The following is a 14,969-nucleotide window of genomic DNA, read 5'->3' as shown; positions in this document are numbered from 1 at the left end:
GTCCGTGTTACATAAAGAGCTTTATTTACCGTGTTTTCTAGATAAGAGCGAGCGAGTGGGATATAATCAAATATTGATGCACGAGTTGAGTCTTATCTTTTGTTATACAACGACTAAGCTTGGCCTTTTTTTCTTTTTAGGGTATAGTTTTCCTTTTCTACGTTACTTTCATTTGGCTCCATTTGGACCCTTCTATTCTATCACAATTTTCACAATAGGAGCTTATCATAAGTATCAAGCTATTTCTTTGGTCTTTTCCCGTGAAAAGTTGTTCCCTCAATTTTATGTTCGTGTGTTGGTCGGTTCTAAATCTGGAAAATTTAGTAAATACACAATCGACGGACTTTTAATTTCAAATATTTATTACAGGATAAAAAAAGTGTGAAACCGACTAAATTGGTTTCCATTGAATTCTCACAAGTAAATCTATCATCCAATATAATCATGTCGATTTTAGAAATTAGAAACCCAATTAAATCAATTAAATGATTAAAACTCAATTAAACCTGAATTGGATCTTGAACACCCTTAGTTTCCAGCTTGTCAATCTGTTAAACCTCTTTAGTTTTGGAAATTTGATGCTTGTCCATGTAGTTGGCATTTTATGTATTCATCTAATTAAGGATAAATCAGATTATAGAACGATAGAAAACTTCCATACACAAAAGTTAATGTGCAATCATAACGTGCTTATAATTTGAACAACAATTATACGGTCATTTTGCACTTGCATGGCTAGTTGCATTCCACGTACGTATACTATAAAAGTTAATTAAGAATAAAATAAATAGGTTGCACGTACGAATTCAACATCCTCGTATATATTATGTAGATAAATGCTTGACCCCATTACATAGTTATGGAAAAGAAAGAAAAAAGATGTCTATCATGTTAGAACTGGCTTATTCATGAATTTTTTTAAAAAAATTAAACATTCTTCTAAACAAATGTGATTATTGTAGAAATATAGGGATTTTCCAATAAGTATTTTATGTTAAAAATTAATTAAATACTTCTAATATTAGCCGTTAGATTGTATTTACTAAATATGTTGAGAATTTCTTCCATGCAATCCAGTAATCCAATATTAAAAATATATAACTAATCCTTAATTTATATATTTATTGAAGAATGCCCCCGTAAAAACAATCCCAAACGGGCTTCCAAGTTCCATATATCAGCTCAAGTCGTCAACGACAGCGGTTGGTAGTATTATGATAAGGATGGGACGTAAAATTGGATTTAGGGACCGGTAGTAATGGTCCGGGCTCAAGGGATGTCTCTGCCACTCAAACAAGTGGTGGCTAGGACTCGCCCAGCTTTCGGGTTCGCTAAAGTAATGGTCTGCTTGGCGCCACGTCATCAAAAAGTCTAATTTGTACAACCGAGGGCCCTACACGCTGAACAGCTGACATGTTGAGCGTAAGTTGGACAGGTAGGATAACGAGGTGGGCTCCCACATGAACTAATCTCTGATCTAACTACCAATGCTAGATAAACACGTGGCATTTCCTTCGCTTTTTGATAGAACCATAGAACCATACGTCTACCTACACTTAATCGGTTTTTTTTTAATCGAAAATTTTGACTGCTTTCACTTCTTTTCATCCTAAAGCAGTGGGACATGTTATATACGTTAATGTTTCTTCTAATTTTACTTGTAACAAGATACTCGCTCTTTAGGTTCATACATTTTGTTCTGAATATTGGATGTAAAAGATATTTTAGTTTGCTTGATATATATGATTTACAAGTGATTATATGCATGTACATGAAAGTTAAAGATTATCTTAAAGTTTGTACATGGTGAGATAAATTCAGATTTACCTTCAAATTTTAAACTCAATGAAAAATTGCATAGTAAACGACAATGGGGTTTAGCCGCAATGGTTGAGCGCCAACTTTCCGCCTTACCTGTAATTGTCACCTGAGTTTGAGCCACATGAGAGGGTATCTTTCAAAATCCCACCCCATGTATATCACCCCCTCCCCCTCCTAAAGATTGACAAAAAAATGAAAAAAAATTGCATAATAAACATACGTTACGTGTTCAATCAAACACTCGTGAGCATTAAAACACTCATTATTCACTTCATACATACCTATGCTTTTGTGGATGCATACTGGATTCAAAGTGTATCATAAAAATCTTGTACATGTGAAAGTGATTCTAGTGAAGATTTTCTTGTTTATCCCAAAAAGATAGATACTATGAATGATATCTAAAAACTCTAAAAAGCGCATCGCATGAATGATTATGCAAATGAGCTTTTGCCGGGTGAGCAAACAAATGCATATGGACGGGTGCTCCAAAAATTGAAGTGACTCTTGAAGATTGATGGTCTGGTTTGGGTTGACATGTGTTATGGGATTTGCTAAATTAATTAGGTGCAACTTGTGGTGGTAACCTAGAGAGAGGTTGGTCCCTCCTTTCTTGGTGATGCATATTGCTGAACCAAATTTGTGGACTAAATTTAAACCTACTTTTCTAGTTTTTATTGATTTATTTAAGTTTTCCAAAAAGAAACAAAATATCATAGTCACCACCATGTCTATTGTTAGAAAGGTAGGTCTGGTGCTAAAGGGGCAATTTGCCAGCCTTCTAATTAGTTTTAGCAACATAATAAATGTTTAACAGCATCTTCAAGGGAGATGTCAGATACCAAATATTAAATTTAAATTTAATAGTTGATGTGATAATTTGACATTTACATAGTTTTATAGTTCACCCAATATGTCAAATAAATAAATATTATAACAGTCAAATAATTCAAGATAAAGAATAAAATAATAAAAAAAAAATAACAACCAACTATATTTTAAAAAATAATAAAATATTCATTTGACATTTTGCTTTTGGGATGTCAAAAGTAATGAACCTCCAACCTTCATTCCACATCAACTTTAACAATTGGTTGAAGTGATGTGAGATGTTATTTCTAATCGATAAATGTCTATAGACTTTTGACATATCGGTTGGAGATGCTTTAAATAGTTGTATAGTTTTAGGCATGCAATAGTCTTCTTTTTTCTTTTTCTTTAGTTTCCTCGTGATTAGTTTAGGACGTGACTTTTTTTAAAATTACGCTCTTATTCTTGACTTTCATGTTGATTTTTGGATATTTTCATCCTCTCCTCTGTATACTCTTATAACAAAGCATTTTTACCCAAAAAAGAAAAAGAAAAAAAAGATTGTTGTATAGTATATGTTGTTCCGATTCATTGGGACATCGATTTAATGAAAAGCTTAGGGCTGTAAAATGGTACCCACCATTCATATGGGTCAGCCCAGTGCACCCAAATCATCGAACCAGCCCAATGAGCTTAACCCCAAATTGACAGGCTATTATTTGTTGCTCCCAATCCATGTCATTCTCTTCTTGTCATGTGTAAAGCCGCCCACGGAAGTCAAAATAATAATGTTTTAATAGCTACACATAATCACACAAGGTTGAAATTTGAACTTGACCTTAGAGGAGAGTAATTATTAAGAAGGTAGTGGTTGAAATTATAAACAAAAACAGGGGAAAATATCAAATGCGTGTTAGACATATTTGTTAGGACGTCCCTTTACTCGCAAGTTTGAATCTTCTTCTTATAAGGTGATTTAAACTATTGCTTGCAAGAAAAAACATAAGTATATACATTCAACAAGTTGCACCAGCGTCAAATGATTAGGTGAGCATTGAGAATCAGATGTTAATATTCCTTGTTTAAAGCTAGGAGAGTTCCATTTAACTCTATCTCCTTGTAATTATCTGTAAGTTGAAGTCCAAAATCCAAATCTATTAAATTGAACAGTGCTCTGCTCAGCTTTGATGCTTTTGTTTGTAACTTTATATCTTTCAGTTCATTGATGTAGTTATTGAAAAGGCTGATGGTGTTGGCCAAAATTACAATACAACCAAACTTGATGGGTAAAAAATTAAATTCCTGTCAACCATAATTATATAATTGGCCCTGAAATTATGTATTTGACTTTCTGTACCCCTGGCCTTCGCTTTCAGTTCTGCCGTTTGCTTTCAATACACATGGCATGACGAAACATGCTGGTTGACGGATTAATATGTGTTCCCACTTGCCATAGATTTGATTGATGCTTGCATTACTAATAATTAAAGTCTGTTTAACCAATATCTTAAGTAAATTAAAACCTAATTAACAGTTTAATTTGTCTTTGAAAACATATTATATGTTGTATTCCTTTCTCTCTCATCTCTCATTTCATTTCCCATTCCTTTCTCATTCTTCTTCTCCTTCTTCTACTTCTAAATATATTAAATACGAGCCTCCAATACGGAATCAAAATTGAACGACAACTATGAATGTGACTGCCGGTTGATCGGCTATAACCGGTAACACTCATCGCAATGTGGACAAATTATGTATGAAATACAAGTTCGTAAATAAATACTGTATTTTATAAGTTTTTGAAAGAGGTCGATTCTCTTCCATTATAGCCGGAAAATAAAGGAAATACTTCATTACAATTTAAAATTCGATGTGTTCATGAAAACAACCTGGAACCACCGGCATTAAAAAAAGGTAATGCTTTTAATTCAGCTCTATCAGACCAAATATTAAATGGACACAAAACCTCTCTCTCTCTCTCTCTCTCTCCCGCTCACCGGGCAGTGGTAGTTGGCCGTACCCAGTCTCAAACGTCATCAGTTTATTGGATTGGTGAATACCTCCACTCAACAATTACAAACTCTCTCAACAACAGCCTACCCTCAAATGCTAAAAAGTCAATACAGCCAAACCCAACACCAGAACTCGTTTTCGGTTAGATATATTTTATATACAAATTTAATTCCACATTGTAAAATAAAAAACAGAGCAAAAGAAAAGGATGGGTGAAATCATCATCAACATCAGTCATCTATGCAGCATTAGTTATGGTGACCTGGTCAGAAAAATACCAAACCCAAGCGGAAGGTCCATTTTTTTTACAATGTTTCATGTTATAAATCTTCACATAGTTGGTATATTCAAATTCAAGTTTCAACCCAAGCTTATCTCTTTTTTTGCATCATTCTTTTTAAGTTTCAAGATTTCAGTTTGTCCGAAGTATGAATATCTCCTAATTTCTTTGTTCTTATTCAACTTATTCTTGTATGAGTTGCTGGCAATTGGGGTTCTTTATTTCGTCTCTAGCTGTCTGCCATATGAATTTTCATATTTTGGTTTGAAGTGGTTGGGGCTTGTTGCTTTGCTATTGATTTGTTTGAGGACTTGAAAATTCTGTTCATTTATAGTGTTGAAGCTGTGCTTTACCTTTGTTTCCTTCGTTAAACACACCATTTCCATCTTTTGGGTTTACCCTCTAATTCAAAATTTCAAACTTTGTGCTTGGTGCTATCAGGAGGACTATTCGAATTCTGCATGAATTTCTACCCTTGTGCTATAAAAGGTGAATAAGAATTGTAGTGATTTTTACAGTCCCGGGATGTATCAGTCAAGAGTTTGGACATATGCAGCTGTTTTCGCCACGTGCTTGTGCTGGTTTTCGCTACGAGCCTTAGCACAAAACCCTAATATTACTCACCCTGCAGAAGGTGATTTTGCTTATGTTTTGTGAAGCTTTGAATTTCTAAGCTCCCCAGCAGATTTCTTCAGAAATTCTATTATAGGGAATGCTTGAGTACGGTTATTATGGTGTGAGTGCGTTGTAGAATTTTTTCCAATCAGGAGTCTGAGTCGCCTTATGTGCTTAAACAGTAACTTCAATTGACAAATGAAGTGACCTGTTTCAAGTTTTCTTTCTTCTAGAGGGATTGATGTCTATGTCCAGTTCCAGTTTCAGTAAATACATGCACTCCAACAATGATTTTGTGATTTTGACTCATTTGTGATATATAGAATGATTGTAGACATTTCCTTGTTTATGATTTGTATATCCTTATAGTTGGTCTTTTTAAATTTTAATTTATTTGGTTGTGTTAATCAAGTAATGATTATCGTTTGTGTTAATTTACAGTGACGGCGTTGAAGGCCATCAAGCGAAGTTTGGTTGATCCCAACAAGAATCTGAGCAATTGGAATCGAGGAGACCCATGTACTGCCAACTGGACAGGAGTTCTGTGCTACAACACATCATTATCTGATGGCTATCTTCATGTTCAAGAATTGTATGATTCAATCTTTCTGATTCTTGTCTGTACCTTGTAGCATCAGCGACTGAATGGAGATATCCTCTTTCTTTTGGTTTTCTTGTTTCCTTCTTTCCCCCATTTGTGGAGAGATTTTATTTCCATCTCTCAGGTTCCAAGTGCGTTTTTGCAGTTTACTATTTAAGAGATGTGGTCATGGTCCTTTTAGCCTTTTACTATGGAAGAAGTCATGGGACATGGGTTATCCAATTATGAACTTCGTAGACATATCTTAATGAAATTAAAAAAAAAGCTGTCAATTTTTTCTTTCTTCGTTTGGAAAATCAATCACTAGCCATCTAAGGTTTACAGAATTAAGTAGTGCTGAATGTCTTGCATTACATGAAAAGTATGTATTGTTATCACTCAAAACATGTTAAACTTTTAAACTTCAAGTAAACTGGTCTATAATGACATGTTTTCCTTCTTTACTGCAGGCAACTACTAAATATGAATCTGTCAGGAAGTTTATCACCAGAGCTTGGCAACTTATCTTTTATGAAAATATTGTAAGGCACAATTTACCTTGAAAGAAGCTTTACACTAATAAAAGGGAAAAGAATCTATAGTCTGATTTTAAATTCTTGGACAATCTTCACTCAATACTCTGGAAAATCTGTTACTCTCTTGCCTAAAGTGATGGTGAATGATTTCTCTTTCCTCTGACGCATATTCCATCCATTCTGCTGTAGGGATTTTATGTGGAATGAAATAACTGGAAGTATACCAAAGGAGATAGGCAACATTACATACTTGGAACTCTTGTAAGTTAAGCTGTTTTGACTTTTTGGTAATATTGGGTAGATTGGATCACTGAGTCTACTTGTCATCCCATGGTAATGTTTTATGTTAATACGATTGGAAAGCACACATTAGTTTTAGAGTTCAAGTATTACATAAGTTTTGCACGTTGTGAGGTACTCCCAAATTTGAATCAATTAATCAAAGTATTAATTCCTCAATGTTCGATAACTTGTTATTGCTAAATGGCTTAACTTTTCATTCTCCATCTAATATTCTGTGTTTACAGGCTCCTGAATGGAAACCAATTATCAGGTCCCTTGCCTGATGAGCTTGGTTATCTTCCGAACTTGGACAGAATACAAATTGACCAGAACAAAATTTCAGGATCATTACCTAAATCATTTGCAAATTTAAACAAGACAAAGCACTTGTGAGGGTCTTTCTTGTGCTGCTTTAGCTTAAAAAGTGTAATATTATCTTGTGTTTGTTATACTTCTCACTTTCTTATGATTTCTTTTTTCCCTTTTGAGCAGTCACATGAACAACAATTCAATTAGTGGGCAAATTCCACATGAGCTTTCAAGATTACCGAGTCTTGTCCACTTGTAAGTAGGATACTGGCTATATTCATGTGCTTAATTGTGGCCATTATTTGCACAGAATGAGTCCAATCAGAATATTCATATTGGTCCATCAGTATCATTTTACCTTCTTCAATTGTGTTTCTGTATGGCCATCCTTTGTTAAATAAATGCATCTGACTCTATGCAGCCTGCTTGACAACAACAACTTATCTGGGTATCTTCCGCCAGAGTTCTCCGAGCTGCCAAACTTATTAATACTGTATGCTTTCTTACTTGTAATTTTGGGACATAGTTCTTGCTTTAATTGTGTTTCTATAGTCTATCCTTACCTTTAATTTTTTGATATATTCCTTTCCTTTCTTGAATTTCTGTATTGTTGGTGAATAATTCTCTAGAATTTCCTTTCTACAACATAATATTAGGGATATAATCCCATGCCAAGTTTATTATCCCTATCATCTTCTATGTTTTGCAGTCAACTTGACAACAACAACTTTGATGGGAATACGATTCCAGATTCTTATAGCAAGATGTCTAAACTGTTGAAGTTGTAAGTGCTCCTTCTGATCCTATGTCTGTAAGTAGGTTTAAAGGTAAAAATGTGTACCTAAGTGCTTGCATCTCTATTTATTTATACATCAGATTCAGATGTAATCCCTGAAAGATTTGGGATTACTTTTCTTTAAATATATTAGTGTAGGAATAGTAAGAAACAGAGATAATTGTAGTTTTCTTGGGAAACCCAAATTTCCAACCTTTGCACAGGGAACATAAGTATGAGCAGTAGTAAAAGCGGACATAAAGTTGCTCGACCTGTTGGGTGGCATGACTGAGTTATAGGAACATAGAGTCAATTAGTATTTTTTATAAAATAAGGAATCTAAATGATTGTCCTGTTGTTGTCTGATGCTTATATCACATTAGATGATCTACCCTGTTTGTTTGGAATGGCAATCAAGAAATATGCTATTTAGCATGATGAATCATGTCAATATTGAGTATCTTTGTGTTTTGGTTGTTTCTTTCAGGAGTCTGAGGAACTGCAGCTTACAAGGGCCCATCCCTGATTTGAGTGGGATACCAAACCTTGGTTATATGTAAGTTCATTCAAGAGGTTTCACTTCATACCCCATTTCTTGTAGTGATTTGCTGCCTCTTTTAATCATCAGTAGAATATAATATGCAGTATATTTGGACAGTATATTAATTAATTCATTATCTTATTCATACAAATTTTCAGAGACCTAAGTTCAAATCAGCTAAATGGATCCTTACCTTCGGGTAAACTTTCTGATGAAATCACGACGATGTAAGACTCTTTATCTTGCAAATGATATGCCATATGCATTCTTTTTTGGCATTTAATATCATTTTATAAATTTTCCTCTAGAAAGCTTTGTTGAGATTTGGAGAATCTTATACTAGATTCTTAAAGGATTATATGGATTTTTAATATTTAATATGAACCATTTCTGCAGCAATTTATCCAACAACAATCTTACTGGAAGAATTCCTGCCAACTTTTCGGGTCTTCCTCATCTTCAAAAATTGTGAGCAATTTTAAACTGCTCTTTCCTTGTTTTGCTTCATTTTGATGATTCAGTGACATTGTTGACTAATCGATATTTAGCTAAAATTCGAGCTTCCATCTATCTTATTTTGTCAATAGTAAGAATCTTAAGTTATTTTACTTATGATGCTATTAAATGTTATAGCAGTGCCAATAATAAAAACTATTTTATGAAATAAAGTGAGAATTTATTCCTCATGGCAGGTCTATATCAAACAATTCACTAGATGGTTCAGTTCCAGCAACCCTTTGGCAAAATAGGACATTCAACGCAACAGAAAGACTGATCTTGTAAGAACTGGAGTGAGAAAATTGTTACTTCTGTTGGTTAGGAGTGAATGTGTGCATGTCGCACGTGTGAATTTACACTCTCTAGAATTAACTAGTCTGTGTTTATAAAGATTGATTCCATTTCCTTTGGTGGTCAAAGAGTGTGCTTTAACCTTGCCCTTGCTTGAATTTAAGTTTTATAGCATCTTTTGAAAATTTATTAAGAGGTGGAGCGTGGCTTCTGATATTGTAGGGAGTTGCAGAACAATAACCTTACAACTATATCTGGCAGTACTGAAGTTCCGCAAAATGTCACTGTCTGGTTTGCTTCTGAACTTTGTTTCTATTTTAAATACATAAGTGCAAGTTATGAAATGCTTCATCGAACTTTCACTCTTGACTATTGTTGTTCAGGCTTCGGGGAAATCCGCTTTGCTCAAGTGCCAACCTTAATAAGTTCTGTGGATCCGAAAGTGAAGACAAAAATAGCAGTCAGGGTTCAACTAACTCCACCGCTAGCTGTATGAGTCAAGCATGTCCACCTCCTTACGAATATCTTCCTGTAGTTTGTTTCTGCGCTGTTCCTCTACCTGTTGAATATCGGTTGAAAAGTCCTGGATTCTCAGATTTTCGTCCATACAAAAGTACATTTGAAGAGTATCTTACTTCTGGTCTGGACTTATCTCTTGATCAGCTGGACCTTACTTCATTTGTATGGGAAAAGGGACCTCGACTGAGAATGTATCTGAAGCTTTTTCCTGTATATGTTAATAACAGTAGTTCCCATACTTTCAATAAAAGTGAAGTTCAAAGAATCATGGCCAAGTTCACATCATGGAAAATTCCTGACAGTGATGTATTTGGACCTTATGAACTCATCAACTTCATTCTACTGGATCCTTATAAGAATGGTTTGTCTCAAAAACCTTATTATTTATGTTTTTTTTTCCTGTACAGCTTTGTCATCGTTAATGCTTATTAAACTGCATATCAATTAATACGTATATATCCCTTTAGCTGGTTGAACAATTTGAGTGCTTCACTTCTGATTTATAAAAACAAGGTTCTAGGAGGCCTACTATGCACCAGTCAATATACCTCTTTTCATTCATGTATCTATGATATGAAATTGATTGATAATTTTGATTTGTTGATCTCATGGCTCTTATTGATGTCACAGTGGGTGCCACCTCTACAAAGTCTGGTCTAAGCAAGGGTGCTTTGGCTGGCATAATATTAGGGACTATTGCTGGCGCCGTTACACTATCTGCAATTGTTTCTCTTCTTATATTGAGAAAGCATCTGAGGGACCACCACACAATTTCAAGAAGACGTCGTAGTGAGTATCTTACTAACATAAGGAGAAAGGTTACTTGTATAAATGATCATTGCCATAATGCTTCTCCCAAGATTTAAGAATCCTGAGAAGCCCCAAGTGCCCCATGAAATTCTTGAGAGAAGCCACTTTGAAGCTGACCGCTGATTGATACCTCAATTCTGTCATTTGGTTCACGTGGCTGGACTAATCTATGACTTTTGAATCTTTAGATGCCACACCTGAATGTCTATAGGAACGGACATGCATAATTTTTTTCTTATGCCCAGTTGATATCGTTCTTGTCTCCTAGAATTTTACTCAAATCCATAAAAAATTGGAAGTTATGAACCCAAATAAGGATCTTTATTTCATCAAATTGTAACAAGATTGGGTAGTCTCTCTATTTAATTTAATTTTTAACATTGTGCCTCTATTTATATGCAGGATCCAAGAGCTCCGTAAAAATTGATGGTGTCAAGTTTTTCTCTTATGGAGAAATGGCCACGGCTACAAACAATTTTAACAGCTCTGCTCAAGTTGGCCAAGGAGGTTATGGAAAGGTTTATAAAGGTATCCTGGCTGATGGCACTGTTGTGGCCATAAAACGTGCACAAGAGGGATCATTACAGGGTGAGAAGGAGTTCCTAACAGAAATAGAATTATTATCACCCTTACATCACAGGAACCTAGTATCCTTAGTTGGGTATTGTGATGAAGAAGGGGAACAGGTACTTTGCTTATGCTTTCTGAATGTAATTCTGCTACATTTTCTTCAGAAGATTTCTTCCACCAAATGAAAAAAAAGCATAAATTATCTGCGTGTTTGTTTGTCTATCAAATTTCATCAGTAACTTGATCAATAATAAACTGCATCAGGAATTAATTTCCTTTTACATAGGAAATGGATGCTAGGTGAACAAAATATTTTGGAAAGCTATAGAAGAGCCAGGAAAATGAAATCCATAAAATCATACTAATGTATAGTACATGTTCAATAATGGAAAAAAGAAAGAAAGAAATCAAAGTCAATCAAGCAGCAGAACATACAAGATGGAGGCACTTGATGATGGAGGAGCATATATTGTTTTTCTTTACTTGATCAGTTTACTCCTCAAGTTAAGGCTTTATTCATTTTCAACATGCGCCAAAAACTTTACATGCATCTTTGTTTAAAAAAAAAAAAATTTCATTTCACATGAGAATTATTCGGCACATTAGTTCCTCTTCTTGCTCCTTTTTGTTATGTAGGAACCATCAATTTTCATTTGGGAAAAGCTTGACTAGTATTTTTTGAATGCATGCAGATGTTGGTTTATGAGTTCATGTCCAATGGCACTCTAAGGGATCACCTTTCTGGTAAACCTAATATTCTTCTCTTCACTGTCTTTGGTTCTGACTTCATCTCTTACTGGGCAGTAATTTAATATTCGTAAATGTTTGGCTAAGAATTTACAATAGGGATTTTGGTTTTGATTTTAACAAGATAAGGAATTCTAAATTGAACATGCCATTTGACAAGCTATAACATATAATTGATACTTGTGTCACAGTTAGGTCTAAAGAACCACTGGGTTTTGAAATGAGATTGAGAATTGCCCTGGGATCAGCCAAGGGCATCCTGTACCTCCATACTGAAGCCAACCCTCCGATATTTCATCGAGACATCAAGGCAAGCAATATACTGTTGGACTCTAAGTTTATTGCAAAGGTTGCTGATTTTGGACTTTCCCGACTTGCTCCAGTTCCAGATCTTGAAGGGGCTGTGCCTGCTCATGTATCCACAGTAGTGAAGGGGACACCGGTAAGACTCAGAAAGATTCTACTTACCTAATTTCAAGCAATGCAAATTAGTCACTGCAGAGGATGATAGGGAAGGTGATAGACCTGCTCTTATTCCTTGAATTGATTTTGCAGGGTTACCTTGATCCAGAGTACTTCTTAACTCATAAACTAACGGACAAGAGTGATGTTTATAGCCTTGGTGTTGTGTTTCTGGAGCTCTTAACAGGGATGCAGCCAATCTCACATGGCAAAAACATTGTTCGAGAGGTAACTCCTCGAACCTTACAGGCAGTGTGTTTTGAATAAGCATATATGTCTACCATAATTCTGTGCTTTGTATGTAACAACATAGATTCCCTTTTAATCACTTTAAGACCACTTTAACTTGTAGTTCACGTTATTTGATCCATTTAATAGACTAGCTACACCGATTTTGATGTTCATTTTAAAGTTACAAGTTTTCTTGCACTTCAGGTAAATATTGCATTCCAATCTGGTATGATCTTCTCAGTAATTGATGGAAGAATGGGCTCTTACCCTTCCGAGTGTGTGGAAAAGTTTCTGAGTTTGGCTCTCAAGTGTTGCCAAGACGAGACAGATGTGAGACCCTCGATGGCAGAGGTTGTTCGAGAACTTGAAAATATATGGCTTATGATGCCAGAGTCAGACAGCAGAACAACAGAATCAGTGATGAGTAATAGTGGTGGAAAGGTAATGACTCCACCATCCTCATCCAATGCAGTAAAGCATCCTTATGTCTCTTCAGATGTCTCCGGCAGTGACCTTGTTAGCGGGGTTGTGCCGACAATCACGCCAAGATAGGAACGGTAGGGAGAACTATAGCCTCCCAGAGTTGTTATATTATTCTGGAAAATTCGAAATTCAATTGACATTTTTTGTATTTGTACAGCCTTTCTTATCACAGTTGATTTTGTAAAGATGAGGGAGGGGTGGAGTCGTCTTAGGAGTACATGTTGTTTTGATCCTTTTGTTGTAAAACTAGTCAACTTTAACAATCAAAGACTCAGGCCAAAATAACTCTCCATCTTCTTTGCTTTTGTTGATTTGATTTGCACTTTGGTGCATTTCTTAGCCCTTCAATCATTCCATGGCAAATATTTTGTAATGGAAAAGTCCATGAATGAATTTATTCTAGATCCCAGCAATAAGTGAGCAGTTCATTTTAGAAATTGAAATTTCTTTCTTATAGAGTAGAAGATAATTTAGTGGAGAATTATGCATTTTCTCAAGTATAAACTGAAAATATTTACTTTGTTCAAAATCAGTATCACACATGGACGATTTATGCACGTAGCCATATTTAAACTTAAGACCCATTTTTTCTTTGTTTGATACAAGTGATATTAGAAGAGGAGGATTAGAACACAAGACTTCGTGTCATGTGCATAGATAATTGTTCTTAACCACTTGAGTTACAAACCCTTTACAATCCAAGGCTTGTTTGATGGCATTTTTGTGGTGCATAAAAGGTATGGCCCACCATGACGAATCGGAAGATGGTAAAGTTTGACCCGAAACCTATGCATTGTTTTTTGGTTAAATTTAAGCCCTAGATAATATGAGTCTGGTCCAAGAAGCAACCCAAAACACTGATTTGGGCCAAGTCCATGGACCAACCTATCCAAAGGCATATGACATAAGCCTATACGCAGAAGCTGACAGACGGAAAGGCTATAATTAGGGCTTAAAGTGAGGAGGTTATTTGAGAAGGTCAAATCTCACCATCAACAAATGTAAAGAAATCATGAGACTTAAATATTTTAAATGTTTTGACGGTCGGATCGGTCTCCTCAAATAACCTCCTCACTTTAACTTATCATTGTAAAAGCTCCCACTGACATATGCCAATAGCCTTAGGGCTTTAGAAAATTGGAATGCAATATTTACCTGAAGTGCAAGAACACTTGTAACTTCATAATGAACATCAAAATCGATGTGGCTAGTCTATTAAAAGAATAGTCACACGGCTATACTCCAAAAATGGAATATCTTAAATATATAGCCGTTATATTCTATAAATATAATATTTTAAAAGTATCGATGCATGAGTGCTTTTTTAAATTCTTTATAAATAGTATAACGGTGGCTATACTCGAATTTTTTATTTAAAAAAAGGGTATAGCTGGGCAGCTATACTACGGTTTATGATAATATAAAAAATAGTATAGCCGCATGGTTATACTGTTTTTACACTTTGCGAACCCGGATGCGGTCCTTTTTATTTTATAAACAGTGTAGCCAAGCGGCGATACCCCACAAATAGAACAGCTGCACGGCTATACTCTACAAATATAATATCTTAAAGGTATAGCCGTGCTGCTCTACCATTTAAGTAGCATAATATGAATTTCTCTTTTTTAATGACTTTAATATATATATATATATATATATATAAAGCAAAAGCAGAGAATGGTAAAACATTCAAACTACCAAAAAATATCATTGGTTAATGCAAATATTAAGAATTGAAATTATTAATTAGTAGTTATGTTTTAGTTATTTACTTAGGCCTTCTCCAACCCATGAGG

At 35.0% G+C, this 14,969-nt stretch overlaps 1 protein-coding gene across 2 annotated transcripts; it reads left to right on the top strand.

Annotated features, from left to right (window-relative positions):
- Window positions 1-4,568: 4,568 nt before the first annotated feature.
- On the top strand, window positions 4,569-13,465 carry LOC103337829 (Leucine-rich repeat protein kinase family protein). 2 transcript variants are annotated; one of them, XM_008241100.3, is made up of 21 exons: window positions 4,569-4,938; window positions 5,366-5,558; window positions 5,981-6,131; window positions 6,590-6,661; window positions 6,845-6,916; window positions 7,183-7,326; window positions 7,430-7,501; window positions 7,668-7,739; window positions 7,956-8,030; window positions 8,509-8,577; window positions 8,721-8,789; window positions 8,959-9,030; window positions 9,255-9,341; window positions 9,574-9,642; window positions 9,735-10,231; window positions 10,501-10,659; window positions 11,083-11,366; window positions 11,943-11,994; window positions 12,189-12,439; window positions 12,553-12,687; window positions 12,895-13,465. In XM_008241100.3, exons 2-21 carry the CDS (start codon window positions 5,450-5,452, stop codon window positions 13,240-13,242), a joined length of 2,859 nt encoding a protein of 952 aa, XP_008239322.2. In that variant the 5' UTR covers window positions 4,569-4,938; window positions 5,366-5,449; the 3' UTR covers window positions 13,243-13,465. The 2 variants fall into 2 exon arrangements, with proteins under 2 accessions (XP_008239322.2, XP_088906145.1); XM_089050019.1 differs by lacking the exon at window positions 9,255-9,341 and having other exon boundaries at window positions 4,695-4,938.
- The last annotated feature ends 1,504 nt before the right edge of the window (window positions 13,466-14,969 follow it).

Source organism: Prunus mume, linkage group LG1 (genome assembly GCF_029339155.1).
Source record: "Prunus mume cultivar Tortuosa linkage group LG1, ASM2933915v1, whole genome shotgun sequence".
NCBI classification, from domain to species: domain Eukaryota; kingdom Viridiplantae; phylum Streptophyta; class Magnoliopsida; order Rosales; family Rosaceae; genus Prunus; species Prunus mume.
The sequence above is the reverse complement of the archived record's forward strand: the minus strand, read 5'-3'. Positions and strand labels throughout refer to the sequence as shown.